The sequence below is a fragment of the Spea bombifrons genome, chromosome 4 (genome assembly GCF_027358695.1).
Source record: "Spea bombifrons isolate aSpeBom1 chromosome 4, aSpeBom1.2.pri, whole genome shotgun sequence".
NCBI lineage: Eukaryota > Metazoa > Chordata > Amphibia > Anura > Pelobatidae > Spea > Spea bombifrons.
In genome coordinates this window covers 45,701,796-45,722,584 of record NC_071090.1, presented here as the reverse complement: position 1 = coordinate 45,722,584, position 20,789 = coordinate 45,701,796, and the positions used below count along the sequence as shown (strand labels likewise).

General features: G+C 38.9%; 1 protein-coding gene across 1 annotated transcript; it reads left to right on the top strand.

Moving 5' to 3' along the window:
- The first annotated feature begins 6,909 nt into the window (after positions 1 to 6,909).
- On the top strand, positions 6,910 to 20,075 carry LOC128492513 (adipocyte plasma membrane-associated protein-like). The gene is made up of 9 exons (XM_053465091.1): positions 6,910 to 7,274; positions 8,405 to 8,494; positions 9,237 to 9,358; positions 13,032 to 13,130; positions 14,492 to 14,641; positions 14,829 to 14,941; positions 15,937 to 16,097; positions 16,929 to 17,124; positions 19,441 to 20,075. The coding sequence occupies exons 1-9, from the start codon at positions 7,117 to 7,119 to the stop codon at positions 19,645 to 19,647; spliced, it is 1,296 nt and encodes a 431-aa protein (XP_053321066.1). The 5' UTR covers positions 6,910 to 7,116; the 3' UTR covers positions 19,648 to 20,075.
- The last annotated feature ends 714 nt before the right edge of the window (positions 20,076 to 20,789 follow it).

The window sequence follows — 20,789 nt, the reverse complement described above, 5'->3', positions numbered from 1 at the left end:
AGTGACCATTGCTGTGTATGGAATTTATTAATGGAATTAATGATCTGGGATTTATATGAAATTTAAGTCTTAAATATAACAGTTAAAATGCAATACTGTTTCTAATATATATTTGATGGTACAAGAAAGTTTAAATTAGAATGGTTTAAAAAGATATATTCTATTTATAATTGTGGTGGAAAAGTTTAATTTTTTTTTTATTTTTATATGGAATTAATTTCCTTAAACAGCCTCTGATCAATTATTTAAATTGCAGTTGACAGTATTGTTTGCTTTCCTTTAAGTTAGCCTTTACAACCAACATTTTTCCTATTCTACAGCTGATTTAGGAAGTGCCACTGAAATATGTCATGAGTGTCCAATAAAAGACTGTAATCTGCAACTCCTTGTGACTTTGTTTTGTGCTTGAATATTCTTGTCTCTAGACCTTGATTGTTATTGTTGGCAAAACTTTGCTGTTTATTGAAATAAAAAAGCATGGTCAAATGCATAAAATATGTACCCAAGTAAGACTTTGAAATCATACGCTTAATAATAAATTGCAATTTGAAGAGTTATGCACCATAATCCAGAAAACTGCGTAGAAGGCAGCCCCATGTCTGCAGATCCATACTTTGGATCTAAATATGGATGTTATGTACCCAAGAAACATAATCAAATGTTGCTTTATTTAGATATAAAAGTGTTAAATATGTCAGCGTGCGTGGCACACGCTATGAAGACGCACTTTAATCTCCTTAACCAGCCCGCAAAGTAAGTAGTGTTCAGTAGAGCGGTGGCATAACCACAAAATGGGTGGCCTCCCTGCGATCCTTCGATGGTGGGCCCCAAATATCCCGCCACACTAACACACTGTAATATACCAACAGACACATGCACGCCTTAGTTGGCTGAAGAGGCACGGGGAGTCCAGTCACGTATTTAAACACGCACAGCTTGTTGGCTGAGAAGAAGGATGTCCACCAGCCAGAAGCTATTCTGCTCCCTCCTGGTCCTCACACACTGCCTGCGGGAAATAACATCCTAGTGGGATGCTCACAATCCGTGTGTAACAGACATAAAAGTTGACATAGGATATAACCTCAAAAGCCCTGGATACTTAACTTTCCAGAGGTGAACAATCCTAATTTGCACGATCTTAGTACAGAAGAACAATCTTTCCCTCTCTCACAGATCACTTGATTTTACACAAGGAAGCAGGAACAGAGTGCTGTGTCATCAAGCCTCATTCCATGGAATAGTTCTGGGAATCACAGCTGATACGGGTGCAATCGAATTGACAGCTCCTTAACCAGCTGCAACTTTGTACCTTCTCTTTGACAGCATAGATGTATGACGACATGATACCTGGGAATTCTCCAGGTATGACCCAGAATCACTTTCTTCCCCATGTCTCTGGGTCTGTTTCATCTTCCTCTGGGTGGAGGAGCTATGTTTGGCCACAACCACTTCCGACCTACTTTCCTCCTACCCTTCACCCCTTCCCCTTACCACTTTTGGGCTAATTCTGCCACTAGGTGCATCTAGCCCTGGCCCCTCACAACACATTTACCCCAGAAGAATGGAGAGCTCCATGTAACCTACTCTGGGAAGTTCCCAAGTATGGATATCATATACCAGCAACTTTACTATCAGCAGTATAAAGGATATAAACTCTACTGAACACTACCGTATGCAGTTATAAAACATGCCCCATGCTACATAACACAGGAGAACGTTGCAGAACCTTATATTTTACAGAACGCATCCATATTACAACAGTGAGGAGAGGGTGCTAAAAGAGAAAGAAACAAGATATCCAAAACTAAGGTCTGGGTGTGTAGACCCAAAACGGGTAGACGAGATGGGCCATCAAACTCTGTTCCTAGCCTATGTAATTGAGGTTAGCGGGTCTTTCTATTCATGCTCTATGCTGCTCTCCACTGATTTAGTATGTAAGTCAGTACTTGAGCTAAGGTATCAAATGTGTTTAAATACTCACATTTCAGAGTCTCAAAACTATATAGAAATATATATCTATATATATATATATATCTCACAGACCTTCAGTGGTTTCACATTATAGTGGGATCCAAAAAATTGGGACGGTTGGGCAGTTACACATGCCTGCTACTTCATACATAATGGTAAAGGCAACAGAGAGTGATTTGCATCATCCAGGGCCACAGGCAGCTGTTACGAGTATACCAACTGCCATTCCTACAAAATATAGCTTTCAGGGCTACAGGCATTTTCACTTCATAACTGAGGGTGATAGGAGTTGTAGTACACAAATTATTTTCAAACATTTTTTTATTGATATAATTAAAAATATGCATTATTATACATTTATGTGTCTTTGTGCGTGCATTATTTTAAGTCATTTTTTTCAATGAGGGGGGGATCTGTTTTTTCTTTTAGCAAAGACGATGTAATGGGTGAATGATGTCACTGCACCCTTCCTCACTGTAAGAGGGAAAGTGAGGTGTACCAGTGCTGGAGTTTTACTGCAATAATACATTGTTCTTATCCCGCACTCATTTGACCTGCTCATTTTTATCAATGGATGTTCTCCATGGGTACATTAAGCTTAGGCCTTAAAAAGAAAAGGCTGCAGGCTTGGGAAAAAAAAAAAAAAAGCTATTGTGACCTCAGCACTGCAATGACATCAGAATGGTGATGTCACAAAGCACCCTGGTAAACAAAGCTTCTGACCTGCATTTCGCTTACATCTTGTTTGGCATCTCAATTGTTTGGATGTTGGACTGGAGCTAAAATATTAGAAAGCGAGACAGCAGTGGTGATAGCACCTATTTGACTATATATATCTATATTTATATATGATATATATTTTTTTGCTTTTCTTGATACTAGCAGATCTGAAAGCGCTTTAAACATGAATTGTAGTTTCCTGTTTGCATTGAAAGTTCTGTTTGGAAATATTCCCTTTTCCAAATGTGTCTGTTGGAGTCAGAAGTTTTGCAGGACAGTGGTATCACTGAGCAAAAAATGTTGGGTTATAACGAAAAAAAGTAAAATATTTCCCAAAAAGAAACAAATTGGGAAAATTGATAGCAACAAGAAGCTGATTTCCAAAAAGACACCAAATGGAAAACTCACGTGCCGCAAAAAAGGATTTGTAACAACGGAAGATCGGAGCAATTCCGCAGAAAAGAGGACGTCACACACAACAAACAGAATCCTTCCTGTGTCGACTATACGTGAAGTTAGCAACGAAGCTATTGGGAACAATGTGGCTGTTTTGGAAAACAACTCTTCAGCACCCACGAGTAACAGAGCCTCGCCACGCTTACATCAGCAAAAACGGATCTACAAACGTAGAAAAAGTGTGAGGATACTGAAGGGGGCTAAGAAAGTATTGAAAGACAAATTGCACCGCATTGTAGAGGATTTTCCTCAAGAAATTATTCAGCATGGAAAACCAGTGAAGCCACCAACCAAACCAACTAACTCCAGCAATGAAGGAGAACAAAACACAGATCTTTCCTTCATTGATCAGGATCAGTCTGTGGAATGGCTAGCTCTGTTAAATCTGGACTACGAGCAATTGCATATTCTGCAGAACCAGGAATGGTTGGATGACAGACTCATTGATGCTGCTCAGAATTTATTCAAGACGCAGTTTCAGTCTGATGGTTTACAGTCTTGTCTCCTGGCACACATTGGATTTCAACCAGTGAGTAGACAGGCTGTTCAAATCCATTATGACGCAGACCGAGAACACTGGTTTACCTCATGTTTCAGGAGGGGTCGAGTGGAAATCGCAGACAGTATTATGCCGGACGAACTCTCCCTCTCAGCCCAGAAGCAGATTGAGGAATGCTACAAAAATGTCATCGATGACCCACTGAAAAGTGTAGTACTGCTGGACGTGGATCAGCAACCAAACGGCCAGGACTGTGGGCTATATGCCATTGCAAATGCATTTGAGTTTTTGAGCAATGGAGACCCCACATGCAGGTACAACAATAAGAAGATGCGACAACATCTTCTTTCCTGTTTTCAGAAGGGTTACATCACAGCATTCCCAAGACGTGCTTAAAAAACCAATAGGGAACATCCAAATATTGGTAGTGGGCTGAAGAAACTTGAGCAAATCAGCATTGGTTCTAGAAACCCTCCATATGACAGGACTTTGCCACCTACAAAGGTAACTTTATATTTTAAAAATGTCACAAAAGTTCTATAAACATACAAGTGCATCCATACGTATGTGTATCATTTAAACAAATGTATATGTAAAAAAAAGTTACATTCCTTTATTATTTCTTACATTTTATTTTTAATGACTCTGTGAATGTAGTGTGATCATGTGACATTAAATGTTCTTTGTGTCTCTCCCTTCGTTTAGAATACATTGTCCTGTTATCATTGGCAGTAATGGCATATCCAAGATGGCTGAAAAGATCACCGACGGCTTCAATGAAAGAACTTTGTCGCAGATAAGCCATCTTATTAAAAACACATTTTTGCCATTCGTATACAATTTTTATTGTTTATTTTTGTGGATCCCTGAATCCATTTTTTATATTTATTAACATCCTAAAATAAAATTAAAAAGTCGTTTAATGTAACACTAGCAATTACTGTGGAGTAGGTTTACCATATTTCCTAACCGCCCTTTAAGGACACTTACTTTCTTACTCTGACGAGTGCATTGCATAAAAGTTATGTTTGGGACCAGTGAAAACCTATCTGTCAGTGCATTTCACAGTATTTGCGCAATCACTGGCTACATAAAACGGTGATACTTCTATACATGTTAGACATCTCTTTTTTTAATGTTTTCTCAATGAGCAGGAACTTTTTATCCAAAAAAACCCACTAAAACATGTATTAATGACTAAACACATATAATAAATTTAAAAAAACCCCACACATTTCTTAACGTATAAAGAACTGATACAGTACTGTAAATATATTCTTAAAATTAAAATATTTACAATACAGTAAATTATAAATATAATCTCTCTGTAATATTAATGGTGTTATCGCATGGCAAAATAACAATCATAAATACCGTATTTGCTCGGGCAGACTTTCTCGGCTGTCAGAGATCAGAGTTCCCATGCTGCGGGGAATTCTCTCTGACAGTAGGAGGGATCTCTGACAGCTGGGGAAGGTCTGCGCGATGCAGTGGAAGTTGCCTACGTGAATCACGTAGCTGTCTACCCACTGGCCGGACAACATATCGGGAAGTCAGAAGCACCGGGAAGTTTTGGGGGGGGTGTTAAGTGGGAGGCATAAGGCATTTCTGTAGACAGAGTGCTCTATGATATGCCTTTTAACCCCCTTAATTCCACTCTACCTCCAGATATGCATTTTTTTTATTTTAAAAAAAAATAGTTTACATGAATTAACATTTACTAGTAAAAGTTTTTTCTATAAGGTCGTCTTATATTCAGGCTTTTTTTCCTAAATTAATATTCAGATTTTGGGGGGTTGTCTTATAGTCAGGGTGGTCTTATAATCGAGCAAATACGGTAGCTCCCCACGGTCAACCTTGTCCCAAAAACAACTTCCCATTGCTGACCCATAGCAGCTTTCCAGTGCCAACCTTGTGCCCAGTTTTACATGGCTGAAAACTTCAGAAGACTGGAAAGTTCCTTTGCGGACTGTCCTGGGCATTCCAGGACATGTGGCTACCCTACTATGGAAGCCAATACAAAGTGCCAGCTCGACATTTACCACATTGGCCATTATTGTTCAGTATATATAGTTCTAATTTGGAGCAATACTGAATGTTTTATCACATGATTTTTGGTAAGGTCGACGTTATCTTGCTTTAACCAGTTAATTAACAATAACTTTGTTTTAGCTATATTGTATTAATTTGTACGCCGACATGTCCTCATTATAACCATCCTGGTTTAAAATTTTCCGTGATAAAAACACAGATATCCTACCTTCAAGAGCATGTATGATTTATGTCAAAACATTTTCTATCATGCAGCGACTGCCTATAACCTGTACAAGTACTGGTTGTGGGATAACTATACCTAGACAAGGGGGATGATATAAACATTTTAATCTATAGGATAAAGCAAAGTAGGTGAGAAATGCTAGAATATAGTCATAATAAACAAAACTGTTAAGCTAAAATATAAAACGTGAGAGTGCCGCTCCAGAGATAGATACAATAATGTACACTTTAACAAAATAATACAATATTCTGACACTAAATGAATCTATTTTCTATTTTGTTCCTTTATTATAACTTCACTGATAATACACAATCTACAAGCAAGACATTAAAGCCGTTTCTTGTACCCGTGATGAGCTGGACATAAGCATCAGGCGACGTTCCCAGCTGGGTCAAGTTTCCAGCCAGAACTTTCTTCGATCCAAAGGTGATATAGAATATGAAGTCGCTAAAAACATAAGTGCGTGTGGAAACTTTCCATTTTGAGGGAATTAGAAATGTTCCTTTATTATAGCAGCCCCACTTTATGCGGCCGGAGCACAACAGGACATCATGTTTTCACAGGTCATGGTATGGTTTTCCAATCTGTGGCGGTAAAATATTAGCCACCAAAACGGTTTGAAAAGAGATTTGTAGCCCTCCGCACGCAGGCACACAGTGATTGTTATTGAATGTATACAGACTTCTATAGAAGTTCCGACCCAAGTGAGCTTCTGCTGCCGGAGGTTTGTCGGGCCCTGTGTGACGTATTTTTACTAAAGAATGAGTTGCAGTGTGGCTGGTCCTGTCTGAACTCTGAAGCATATTTAAATCTGTGAGAGTGAATAAGACGCAGGTGACTACAGAAATAACCCACTGCACCCCCCCCCCCAAATGCATCTGCAAGAGGACACCGGGTTAAGCTAAAGGCACCTCTCAGCTATCACATGCATCAAGGTATATATGATGGCTGGAGTGTCCCTTTAATTAGTAATCTTTACATTAAATTGCAAGCTTTCAGCACCAGCTCTCTTCTTCGGGCAGAGAACCTCCCAAACATATTCGTTAAATACACTAAAAATCCCCCAAGCTACCAGCTGCTCCAATCACTTTCCCGCACGCGCTGATTATAACCGTGCGCGGCCGTATGGAATACACAGTATAGGCGGTGTTTCACCTCTCCCTAAGGCCGCCCGCCCACCCGTGCACTCTGGATGACCCCGGTGCTGAAGCTCCTCCCCCGTGATAGCAGCTGTGGGGAGAAGCGCTGTGACCGAGGCCGTTGCTGTGATGGTCCATGGGGGAGAGAAGCCTCCTCCATCCAACATCTCCTCCTAGAGCTCACACTCTGCCTGCACCGAGGATACACCATGTAAGAGGGGTGGCAAGCACACTGCTGGGGGACCCAGGGACAGTTTTTACCAATGTGTGGGTGGCTTTGGAGAATATTTGCCCCCCCCAAACAAAACAAAGAGTTTCTCCTTCGTGTAGTTTTAAGATGGTTAACATTCTTATCATGTGTGAGAGAAGGGATAGCCTGCAAATAATTCTTACTGCCTATAGATATGTTTAGGTTGTGAAATGTTTAAATGATTAAAACGTTTGTCTTTAATCCTGTTTATTAAGCTCCAAATGAAACTCTGATGCATGGGCTGTTGTTCCATAAAATGTCTTTTACTAGCCTTTTAATCAGTTTAAATAGCCCAGTGAAAAATATAATGTAAATCTGCATGCCAGTGCTTTGATCTGGTATACACAATATCACACTTCCTCTACGACCATGTTACTGTCCCATTGAGAAAGTTGGTGTTCTCCCAAGCCCAATGCCAGGCTCTGTCTGGTTCCGTATTACAGGGAGAGCATTAGCTTTAAAATGTCCAAGGAATTATCTCTTAATTAGCCTTAGCTGGTGTCAATTGAAAATAAAATAAAGTTGTAAGGTGTATGGAATATCGTTTGAGTCTGGCCATAAAGGTCAGCCATGTTTATTCATAGTACGGCAGTGGTGTTCAACTCCAGTCCTCAAGGGATTTACAGTTTGAGTACAGACATCTCAATGATGAAAGATTTGTTGAACTACTTGTTTTTAAGCCCGGATACTCAGAATACCTCGAGGTCTGGAGTTGTGCCGCCCTGCCAAATACAATGGGTACTCCAAAGCAACTCCTCATCCACAAGCTATTGTTTAATGTTTGTAATTTATTCTTTATGTCTTATTCAATTGTATTCTTAATTTTCACTTAAAATGTTACAAATGGAACCAGACAAAAAAACCAACATAACGTGTATGAACATCAGTATAATAAAAAGCCCCGCTTGTCTAACTTAACTCACAGAAGTAGGTTATGGTGGGGGCCCTATGCATGTCCTCCGGCCTCGATGGAATAAAGCACAAAACAATGCTGTATAGAAATTTCTTAAAGTTTCTTTTCTATCTTGATCTTTTTAGCTGTAAGATTGAGAGTCTTTTCTTGTCCCTAATTAATTATGTGTTTCTTCTAGGTATGTCAAATGGGGAGTCTCTGTTGCCATACTGGCAGCTGTTGTTGGCATTTACCTATTGCCCTCTCCTATTGATCCAGAGCCCTTTGTGTAAGTGTCCATACATCAGTGTGCATGGTTCTTGTTGCACCCAGCCAGGATAAAAATAAAGAGAATCGGGGGGGGGGGGATGTGCTGCTGATGAAAGTCTTTCCTCCCTCCTTGTTGTTACAGTTTGTAAAAAGCCACACTGGAAAAAATATCACTTGAAGGAAAGCACTGAGCAAACAAGTAGAAAGCTGTAGTAAATAGGAATAACTGTTGTTATGCTCCTTGGTTTGGTTTAAGGAATGCAGAATAACAGGTTTTTATATGCCTTTGCTAACCCACACAATAAAGTTTGTTTTTCATATGCCAGTTGGCTGGTTGTATCTTTCATTCTATGCTGCCCTAGGCACTAATTCCAGCAGTACCCGCCCAGACACAAAAATAATGAAGGCATTGTTGGCGGTGGCATGGCACAGGCCAACCATATTGGGGCTGACGCCTTTTCTTTTGCTGCATCCATTCAAGATGGTGAATGGACCCCTCATCTACTGCCCAGAATCAGCTATCATACACACTTTGACATACATAATGGCTGTGTCCCCTTTAAATTAACATAACGTAAGTTCTGTAGAATTTGCTCCTCCTCTCCAGCTCCTTCTCCTGTTTACTAGTGCATGTGCATATGTTCTACACCCACCCTCAGAATTCCAGGGGGTCAACTCAGACCCCATTTGCATCTGCATGGAAAGTGCCCCATTTGTATACTTGTGTTTGTTGGAGTAATGTTCTTTTATTATTTTTGCAGGTTTGAAAGACCTCCTCCAGCATTAGTTGGACCATTGGCTGTCAATCGTAAACTTCATGAAGCTAGAAGAATTTTCTATGGGCAGTTGAAAGGCCCAGAGTCCTTCACTAGTGACAAGGATGGTAAATGTCAGTCTTCCAGAAAATATCTAGAAGTTGAGTTCTGAGTCTATGAATTTTTAGTATTATTGCACTACAAAGGTACTTGTGAAAACACAATTATGCGGCTGTTGTGAAACCTTGTGATGGATTCGTTTTTTGTGGTCTCCTCTTCCACTGGGACCACATAGAGATCACTGGTACTGGTTTGATGTACCATGTACTGGATGAAGGCTTAAAAGGGAATATGGTAACGAGTTCCAAAATTTCCTTGCTGTGTTTGAAGAGACTGAAACAGTTTGCAATATTTCTTAACTAATGCTGTACTTATTTGTGCAAAAAAAAGTACAGTGCTAAAAAATATTTAAAAAAATGCATTGATGGATAGATGAGTCTGTCCTTTGCTCAACTTTCATCTCATATTTCTGCTGCCTCTCCCAATGACTGCATTTATCAGATATCTACATCTGGCACATGGGACAGATGTGACACATCTGTTTGCTGTCACATTTGAAATTCCAGATTTCATACAATACTTCTTTCACCAGAGTGTTACTCATGTTGGCAAAATCCCATAGATGCTGCCTTAACCCAGGGTTATCTGAGTATTAAAGAGCCATACGTGAAACACTTTTAGCTTTCTGCATTTGTGCATTGTGGTCCTACTAGGGGTAAGCAAGTAATAAAACTTTTTTTTTATGGCCCTTAGGAGTTGGTGTTTCAATGCTTTCATTTTTGCTATTAGCAGTTTAACTTGAATGTTATCAGAGACCTTATCCAACTGTAGAAGAGCAGTTAGGGACATCTGCCCTTGGTATAGGTTCATTTTATTTTGCAATTTGTCTCAGCAATCACAGTGCTAATTCCATAGTACACGCTCATAGCCAAATAAAGCCGTGCAGAATGCTTCTCATTCTGGAGATGTTCTCTTAACAGGTATTTCTAACCTACCTATGAGCTATAATAATTCAATTGGTTTTATTTTTATTACCTTATTGGTAGTGCCACATCTAGGGTATTTCAATACTGTGTTAACATTGTGCTGATGTGGTAGGCAAGACAGCAAATGGTAGTATCCAACACAAGGGTGTGCATGGTTACATCAGAAGCCCAGAAGTGATATAATAGTTGGCAGGGACAATAGAGTTGCAGAATAGCTCTGAACATTTGTGAACTAGGAACCCAAGTAGTCCAAAAAAATCTTTAACTTAAAATGTGTCATTTCTCCCTTTCTATTAGTTCCACATATCTGAATGTTGAAATGTTCAGTGATCACTGCTGCTTTAAAACGGTTTATAAGAAAACCTTTTATTGTAAGTATTGGATACTGATGTTTGTAGACTGATGCAGTTCAGGTTATTACCGGTACTTTATCATAAAACACCCCAGTATTCACTGTGTATCTCCTACGTGTGTTTCCACCCACGTTCTATTAAACGTGCCACCGTCTTACTAGGAGATCTTAGATAAGTGTGTTTCTGCGGTGTAATGGAAAGTGGAACCTTTTTCAACAGACACGCTAATTACATTAAAAACCTTAAACAAATTCACTCCCTAGTGTCTGGGTCACTTAAAAACAGTTGCCTGTATTTCCCTACTTAAAAGGTATTTTTGTATTGGTACTATATGATTAAGTAAGTCTTAAAATATTGTGCAGTTCTAGTTTTTGCATTATGGCAGCAGCATATTAGCCATTTATATTTGTTCTAGCTTTGTTATTTTGGTTATCTGTCAGACAATAACATTGATATTTTTTGCTCAAAGATAAAAAATGATATCCCCTTAATGACAAAGCCCGTACATGTACGGGCTCAAAATGCATTGTTTTCAATGGGTTTAGGGACCGCCCATTGTCCTTAAGGGGCTATGGTACTTCCACTTTAATTTTCTTTTGCACAGGCTTAGAAAACTTTTGAAAATCTGTTAGTAAATCACTGTACTTGTGGCGGCAACATCCTCATTGGTACTTTTATTTTTTTTTTTATTTATATCTTTGTATACTGATGCATACTTAAACACAGTGATGATGTGTTTATGCTTTGTGCTTTTAGTTTGATCCATCAGTGAGTCCCCAGCCGGGAGGGCTGGCAGCCTAAGGCCTGGGGGGCAAGTCTAGTCAAGTGGCCCATTGCACCACCAAAGCGGCTGCGACCGACATTGAAAGCGGCCGTCATGCGGCAGTCACTCCGCCAGCGCCTAATGAAATTAGAGTCTCTCGTACACCTGGCCGGGAGGGACCACTGGTCTCCCCGCTCCAAGAGTTAAAAGTCTGTACGAACCATGATGTGAAAGTCAAATACTTCAGTGTCCAGCTTGTCACCCTAACAAGGTGCTTCGACATCGCTTGGTACTAAGGATGGGAGGCCTGCATGGCTTTAATTGCTGCCCTTTAAACATACATTATGTGGCTGCATGTCAGAGATACACAAAATAATCATTTGCTGACTTACATTCAGCTGGCAGTAAAAAAAAAAAAAAAAAACTTGGTTGCAGGCAGTCAGAAACAAGGAGAAATATGTGTTTCCAACCAGCAAAATCGGTTAGGACAAAATTTTATTTTCCCGGCCTATCTTTTTTGGATTTGGAACAGGGGAAAAAAAATGTCTGCTGCGTTCCCTGTAATTCACTTCAGCTTCTCCAATCCTACAATAGTACATTTTCTGTAGCAAAATAAACTATTCAATAACTTGTAGTATTGTATGTGAGTAATGAGCATCAAATTTAGCCTTTGCTAAGCTAACTGTCACTGTCTCAGACCCCCAACTCCCATCAGTCTGTAACTGACAAGTTAAAATGGCGTCAGCACACCATATATCTAATGCTTGTCCCGCCCCTTGTAAATGCTGATTGGCAGAGTGAAGAAAGTAAGGAAAATCTCCCACAGGTTGTTGGACCCATCAATCACAGTCATTATCATTGAGACCACCCCCATTTATTTATACTTCTACCTAGTTATTGATATGTATCCTCCTACACAGTCCCTCTCGCTTTACCTCATCAACGAGCGCCAAAACACTTGCAATTTGTTCCCGGCAGTTTCGTTGGAGAACGCCCTCATTTTTGTTGATTCGCACAAAACAGGCAATTTTCGTTAAAAATAAAGTTCGGACGAAGACGAAGTCTAATTCACACTATGTAGGAGTATAATGAAACGATACAGATGGTTCTTGCAGCGCTTTTTTTTTTTTTGATAATGTATCAGAAAACATATTAGTATCCTGGTGTGCTTCTGTATGATGAGCTACTCTGCCGTCAGTGGTGCCGTCAACCAGATAAACTAGGCAAGCTAAAAAAAAAGTCTTGTGTTAGTCGAAGTTGCTAATTTTTTTGGGGGGGGGGTCAACGTAGAGAAATATGTGAGTCTACAGAAGCTTTCGGGACCTCAGAGGTCTTCATCTCTTCTAGAAATGGAAGGCCAGTCTAAGTAGTGAAAACACAATATGAATAGAAAGACAAAGTGGTTAATGCATAGGCAGTGTGGACCAAATGAGCACACGGGATTAGTGAAGCCAGTTATATTCTTGGTTACACAACTTAACGTCTAAATATTTGACTAGAGAACCTGTGATATTTTTAATTGCATGAGCTGGATTTCATCAGAATGACAGGAAGATAGACTTCTTTAAGCAAATGGCAACTATTGGTTTCATCGCGATGTATTTTTTTCTACCGTATAACAATTCATTTTCTTCTTTAGGGAACATATACACTGGAACTGTGGATGGGAAGCTGTGGAAGATCTCTGGGGAAGAACTATTCTTCATAACACAAATGGGGCAAAATGTGTCAGAATGTGGTGAGTGAAAAAAGCAGAACCCTATAAGTCATAGATATGCGTATCTATTGGTGCTGTATTATGAGAGATGCATAGATCAAGTTTTTATGTTACGGATTCCCCTCAAAGGTTGAACGACATTGGTCACATTGTTTCTCCAGGACTACTACAGTTCCCTATATTCTCAAGCTTTCGTTGTTCTCTGTAAACCTACTTGTCAAGAGGGCTTATCAAATTCTGGCACACATCCCCGAACCTGACTGACTGTCTCACCTGTCTGTAAGCTTCTGTTGAAAAGACCCCAGCCCCAATACACTGCCCAATTTTCTGTTTATTGCACGTCTACTTTGTAGATCAGAGCGAAGAAATCTATTTACCCTGGCTTCAGCTTCAAACGTTTTTGTAATATTTATCTCAGATACAATTTATGTGCTGGCACGTTTGGCCCCAAGCATTGTTTCTCTTATTGGATGACGTACAATGTTGTAAATGCTGGCTGCATCTTTCTGCACAGAAGACCTAAATATAATTAAAATGATAATTTGAAACAACTGGTGCATACAAAAAATAAGCAATTTAAATGAGAACCATGCATCTAGACTTCAGGACAGGAGTGTACAGCAAATTCTTTCTAGATAATGATATTCAAGGCAAGCAAATTCATCAATATTAAAGGAGGACTCCTGTCCCATTTTCAGATTAAATGTGTATTGAAGTCCATTTTGCTTAGACTTCATTGCAGTACTCCATGCATTGTTTGGTTATTTGAGTTACAAAGTGAGATTTCTGGCTCATTTAACTCCTAGATGACTGCCTTTTCTGAGTACAGGGTGTATAGTGTAATATATTTCTTGCACATGCTCAGTTGAACTCTCGTTCTATTCAGTGGTGCCAGAAACAGCCAAACATAACATCCATAGGTTAAGGGAAAAGAAACATACTTGAAAACTAAGATTGGGTCAAAGGATCATGTGTATTGCATTGAGGGAGTTTGCGCATGCATAGCATATAGAGATATTAGGTTAAGGTTATCATGATCATGGTTAAAGATCTCATAAGGTTTTGTGGTTTTTACAGCAGCTATTAAAACAGCCGAATTACTGAATTCTAGTTATCATAGAATTTATTGTAATGCTAATTAAAAAATACATTTTGTATGTTAGGAAGGATAACATTTAAATATTAAATGTTTTTAAAACATTAGTAATCTGAATAAATGATTCTTAATTCCATGTAGCACCTGGAGCTCTGCAGTTAGCAAACACATTTTATTTGGAGTGAATCAAGACTTGCAAGATGACCAGCAATGGGATGAGGTTGATTTTGATTTGAAGATGTGCCCATGAGCATATTTTTGTTGTTGTTTTCATTTTTCCTGCCAGGTATTCCTGAGTATGAACCAATATGTGGTCGGCCACATGGTATTCGAATGAATAAAGATGGTGATCTTATTGTAGCAGATTCGTATTTTGGATTGTTCAAAGTAAATCCTCAGACAGGAGAGAGGACCCTTCTGCTTTCCAGTGAAGAAGGTGAAGAGGTCACATGAAATGTACTTCCTAGCACATTTTTGAATTGCTGTTTTTGTGCCTTTTGTAAAATGATTATAACTGGTGTAAATAAAATAATAACTTGGCCACTTTCAAGAGATCTCACCAGAATTTAAATACAATAATTGAGTCTTAACCTTAATATTAAATTTACTTTTATTCTTTACAGGGGTAGATGGCATTTCTTTCAGATTTTTGAATGGACTGGAGCTGTCCCAAAATGGGACCATCTTTTTTACTGACTCTAGCAGCAAATGGGGCAGACGACACCACAGATATGAGGTGCAAAAGCATTTATACCTTACAAATCATGTTGCTTAGCTAGCACAAGAGACAGCCTAGAGATAGCATTTCTAGAAGCCTCCACTTGCAACAATGCTGGTTCAAATCATCATACCATAAGTATGACTCTGATGTGGTCATGGTAATCTAAGAGAGTTGTTGACATCGTATATAGGAGCTCTCTAGGTTCTCAGGTCACAGACTCTTTGGATGACATCACCATCTAGAATTATGAGCCCTCCAAGTAGTATTTTTCATACATACATATTTTAAATTCTTACTTGAATATGTGACTGATGAGTCGGGGTAAAAAGAAGGACCATTGTTGGAACAACTTAGCAATTTTGGAAAACGAGCAGTGAACTGCAAAATGGGTTATTTTATTTTTTCTATCCGAATTTTGTAGATTGTCAAGAAGTAATGCTATTACGATATCTGCTCTAAATTATTTGTAGATATTATTGTTCAATAGTGTGCTCTGTAATTGATGTCCTAAAGTAAATACACCATTTGCTTGGATAGTCACATTGATTATGTTTGCAGTGTAGGAATGTTTAAAGTGGGCACAATATGTTTAGCTCTAGTTTTTTTTCTTCTCTCCATAGAATATGAATTATAAAGAATTTGGAGCTCCCCTTTAAATATTAATAGTATCCAATTAAAAACAATTTAAAATGATTGTGCTATTTTTATTTATTTATTTTGTAATAATGTTTTGTTTTAAAAAAAAAAAAAAACAGTTCTAGTTTTTGCACTGTTTTCAGGCAGCTGCACATTAGCCGTTTTGTATGTGTTCTATGTGTTATTATATCCCCAATCACCATGACTACTTACCTGTAGTAAACCATAAAATAGTTCTGTGTTAATCATGTAACCAGACACTGTGACTGATAAAAATATATGGAGGAATACACTTAATTATCGGGTCTGCAGATAAAGGACGATCCTTCAGCACTTTCGCATATACATGCAACACGCTTTCTGTGTCAATGTAGGTACTGGAAGCAAACCATCTGGGACGACTCATAAAGTACGACCCTGTGAGGCAACAGGCAGAGACCTTGTTGGATGGCCTGTACATGGCTAACGGGCTGGCTCTCTCCCCTAGTGAGGATTTTGTCTTGATAGCCGAGACGAGTATTTGCAGGATATCACGGTATGGAAGTTGACATGCTTTGCAGACTACTGTAGCAGAGGAAATATTTGTGCATCACACTAAAATTATAAGAGTTTTTCTTACAGGGTTGGTCCTCAATAAACTTGCAAGAAGGCCTGTTTTTTTGATACAAGTAGAATATCGATAAAGGCATAGATCTCTTGCGCATGTTCCACACATTGTGGAAACTCGCACTGAGCCCTTGTCATTTGGGGACATTTTCTGGGGTGACTTCCCCCCTCACCCTGGTACAGGCTCCCCAAGCATCTACCTGACTCAGCTGCCACCTAGACACAATGCTTTCTTTATTTTATTCCCTTTTTTTAGCTTAAAAGGCTAATGTTTGGGAGGGTAGAGGGACACTTCAAAATCAAATGGTCCGCAACTCCAGAGAAAATAATATTCAGACAAAGTAATGTGTGGGAATATATACATTTATTCACTTTATTTGGCTTTTCTCTGTGTGGGTAGAAAGACGCATACTATCTGCTGCTCCAGTATATATTCTCCTCAAAATATACTTTAATTTCATACTATTTTTTTGTGGTACACAATCTAACTTAAAAAAAATAAACTACAATGTAGTGAGTGTACAGCCTGTATAATAGTGTAAATTTGCTGTCCCCTCAAATATAACTCAACACACCATTAGCCATTAATGTCTAAACCTTGGCAACAAAAGTGAGTACACCCTGAAGTGGAAATTCCAAGTTAGGCCCAATTAGTTGGCGCTATATATAAATAAGATAATGATAATCATAATTATCAAATTATTGCATGTAGTGTTTCACCTAATAGTGATTTCTGAATCTTTTTTTCTTCTTTTTATAGGTATTGGTTAACTGGCAATAAAAAAGGAGTAAGAGATGTTTTTATGGACAATATGCCAGGCTACCCAGATAATATTAGGCTGTCCAGCCAGGGCACATACAGAGTTGGCTTATCTACTACACGGTTTCCCGGGTTCTTTCCACCATTTCTGGATGCCACTGCTTCTCATCCAACATTGAAAAGATTTATTGTGAAGGTACAGTATACGTAGCCAGGGGCTACCTAGAGTATTGAGCACCCTGTGCAGATCCTGTATGTGGCAGCCCCTACAAAAAAATTAATGTTGGCAAGAATATTTATTTCACAAATGTGTAAACTGTATGTCAACTGGAAAAAAACTAGAAATCTAGAACTAGAAATCTAAATGTAATAAGTTTAAATAACATAAACTGAACAGATATACTATATACTGACCCAGACATTGATGGTGGTACAGCATAACTCCTATCACTATACACTGAGCCAGACATTAACGGTAGCGCAGTATAATGTCCATCACTATACACTGAGCCAGACATTGACGTGCCCCACCTCTGCCCACCTCTCCCATTTCTGCCCTTAAACACTCGCTCATTAATTTACCCATACGCTCTCCTGCACTCCTTACATCTCTTGTAGATTTCACTGGTCAGGGGGCCAGGCGAGCATCACTGGGGCCGCGTTGATGTCTATGCAGGCCTGCAGCTTACCGCTGTGGCACCCGCACACTGTGTGAGGAAACAGGAAAGCGGGAGCTCCACAGTGGTAAACTGCGGCCCTGACGTTAGATGGCTGTTGGTCCGCATAGACATTTGCTCAGAATGTGTGAGCTCCACAGCGGTAAGCTGCAGGTCCACGTAAGGTGGCTGTCAGGCTGCATTGACGCCTGCTCTGTCGACCCCTGGCCCACCGGGCACCCTGCCGAATGAGAGGCACCTGGGGTGAACCCCCCAGCCCAGGTACATTAGGGGGCAAGATTTTGACAGATGTTGTAGACCCACATTCCTGATTAAACGCAGCATCCGAATAGATGTTTTCATGATTAATTTTAATCTATTTAATTTTATACATGCAATTATGATTATATCAGATTTAATTATGGCTTTATTTTCCAATTTCTCCTTTGTGATACTGGGTAGAACACTAGTACTGAAAGACTTAAAACCCACTATCCCTATATGTTTTCCCTAGGGAAGTGTGACCTTCTGAGATGCAATTAAAGTTGATATGCCCTCTCCCAAATTCTATATTCTAAAATTATACATAATAAAAAAAAAAAAAAAATTGTAGTATTTAGAGATTCCAATTGCAATTAACTTGTATTAACTATAGGTATCTCGAGGCCACTGCCTGGCTAGTATTTGTGACATGCAATTCACTGTCCATGTTTAATGGACTTGGTTTGGGTATTTATTTCTAAAATAAGCACTTACTCCTTACTTGATGGTACATTCTAGCCAACATATGCTATTTAATATGTGCAAATGCATACAGAGAATCGGCAGAATCTTCTCTATACATATCTTCTCTTTCCTGGTCCCATTTGCCTCATGGTAGATGCATTCCATCAATTGCATCTCTTGCTCAGCGGGGCACATAACTGCACCAGCCACCTACACTACTGGCTCATACAAGACTTCCAAGATGTCTTTTTAGTTTGTTCAAAAGAATGTCAGTGAATGTAAATTAACAAATGTGAAGTCCCGGCCCACCCAACATTACACATCTGACATTCGCTGGAAATGTTTTATTAAACTTTTAACCCATGATATATTGTACCAAGTATATAAGAGTTTTGGACTGCTAGAAAACTTTAAAACTAAAGATGGGTGATTGTTTCTGCTTAATTTTTCTTAACTATATCAAGAAGATCTTAACGATTTCACAGTGTGGTTCCAAGTTTTAGTGTTCTAGATTGGACCATCATCTGAGAGCACATTGACCTAACCAAAAACAGCTGTTACTGGGTTAGTTGTGGAACATTTTCCTGCTAATTTGATGATGTATTTACAACGATGTGCCAGCTCTGATTTAGAATGTGTCCCCTCCCAAAGCCTGCTGAACGTAACTGCAGTGGCCAAAGAACCAATGTTATTCTTTGCCACATAGTAAAAAACAAAAGTGCTAATGAGTATTTAACAAGAAACTAATATATTTGCTTGCAGGCAAGTTAAAATAGTAAATATTCATTATGAAGGGCCAACCACATCAAGCTGATCTTTCCGCTGTGCAGGGCCAATCTGGCCCTTTCCGCTTGAGAAACTAGCTGGTGTTAGCCCTTCCTAATGCATAATGAGTCACGGAGGTGTGAAATGTTTGTCTCTCTAGCATGATTCATTCTTGGATGTTGAGTTCTGTTATTATGTTTAGCTTTTCTTTAAAATGCATAACTAGTGGTTTTGTTTTTATTTTTCAGTATAGATATAGCATTTTTATTTTTCTGTTTTTTTGGTTTGCATTTTTTTAAATATTTTATGCAAGTTCTGATTGCAAACAAAGAATATTGATTTCTCATTTTCCTCTGCGATTATAGGTTTTTCCACTGTCTTTTTACAATGTCCTTCTGAGGAAGCATGGTCTGTTTCTAGAAGTGAGTAATCAGGGAGAAATTCTTGAAAGTTTCCATGATCCAGATGGCAGCGTAACATGGGCGATCAGTGATGTGTTTGAACACCATGGCAAACTCTACCTGGGAAACACTGACTTGCCTTTCCTTGTGATTTTAACAAAAGAACAGTAACTAGCCTTGTGAGCTCCACTGTCCAGTTCAGGGGCAAAAGGGGAAAACTACTTTGTCTACTACAGTTCTGTGGTATATTTTTTAAAATGTGTTTTATATATATGTAGTGAACCTTGTGTGTGTTAAGTGACAGTGGTAATAATTCATTCAGTTTACATTTCATATTTCAGGTACCATGATGTGCAGGGAATTATTGTTTTAGTGTAGAAATAAAAGGGATATTGTCACTAAAGTTAGTTGTTATTTGCATTGTCAGAGGTCTGGGGTAGAAATTTCCATCTGCACCCCTCACTTCCTGTTGTCTCACACAAGCGTCTTGTTTAGAAGGTCCCACCGCACTGCCTATAGAAACAAAATTGTTTAAGCTGTAGCACCATTTTCTAATCGCTGATCAATCCAGCATGAACTTTTTTCTTTTTCATTTTTTTTTTTAAATAAAATGCAAAAGACAGACACATTTTGATGCGTGTGTGTGTGTGTTTTCTTTTAAGCATAGGAATACATATAAACACCTTGTCTTAGGGTTTCTGTTTACACAGAGGTATTATTAACCCGGAATACAATATAATAGTGTATGCCTTGGTTAGCTTTTTTAAAACATTTTTTAGAAACAAACTACTGTTCAAAAGTTTGGGGTCATTTAGTGATTCCCTTGTTTTTGAAAGAAAAGCAAATTGACAATTAAAATAACATATTTCATCAGAAATACCTTGTAGACATTGTTAATGTTGTAAATGGCTACCGGTATTGTAGATGGACACAGCTGATTTTTAATGGAATATCTTCATAGGTGTGCAGGGGCACCCTTATCAGCAACCTTCACTCCTGAGTTCCAATGGCACATTGTATTTGCTTAAAAGGCTATTCGATTATTACAAAACCCTTTTTGGAGTTTTATCAGTACAGCTACAAATGTCCTTATTTACCATGAAAACAGATAAGCCACCCGAAACATTTGAGTGGTAGAGTATGCATAAACTGCAGTAATCATCTTAATAAGGAGCTGACGGAAGGCAACTATATCACGTGCAAGGTGACGTGTTTGGCTGAAAGCATCTCCTGCATGCAAATAGATAGAAGTTGGTGAGACGGATCAAGTGCATAAGGGGATTCTGCAAATTCACCACAAAAATGTAAAGGGA

What these genes read in the sequence shown, in the direction of transcription:
- LOC128492513 (XM_053465091.1), top strand. Translation starts at nt 7,117, where the DNA reads ATGACCCCGGTGCTGAAGCTCCTCCCCCGTGATAGCAGCTGTGGGGAG. An exon ending in CTTCACTAGTGACAAGGATG is followed by an intron (nt 9,359 to 13,031) that starts GTAAATGTCAGT and finishes TTTCTTCTTTAG; the next exon opens with GGAACATATACACTGGAACT. An exon ending in GCAAAATGTGTCAGAATGTG is followed by an intron (nt 13,131 to 14,491) that starts GTGAGTGAAAAA and finishes TTTTCCTGCCAG; the next exon opens with GTATTCCTGAGTATGAACCA.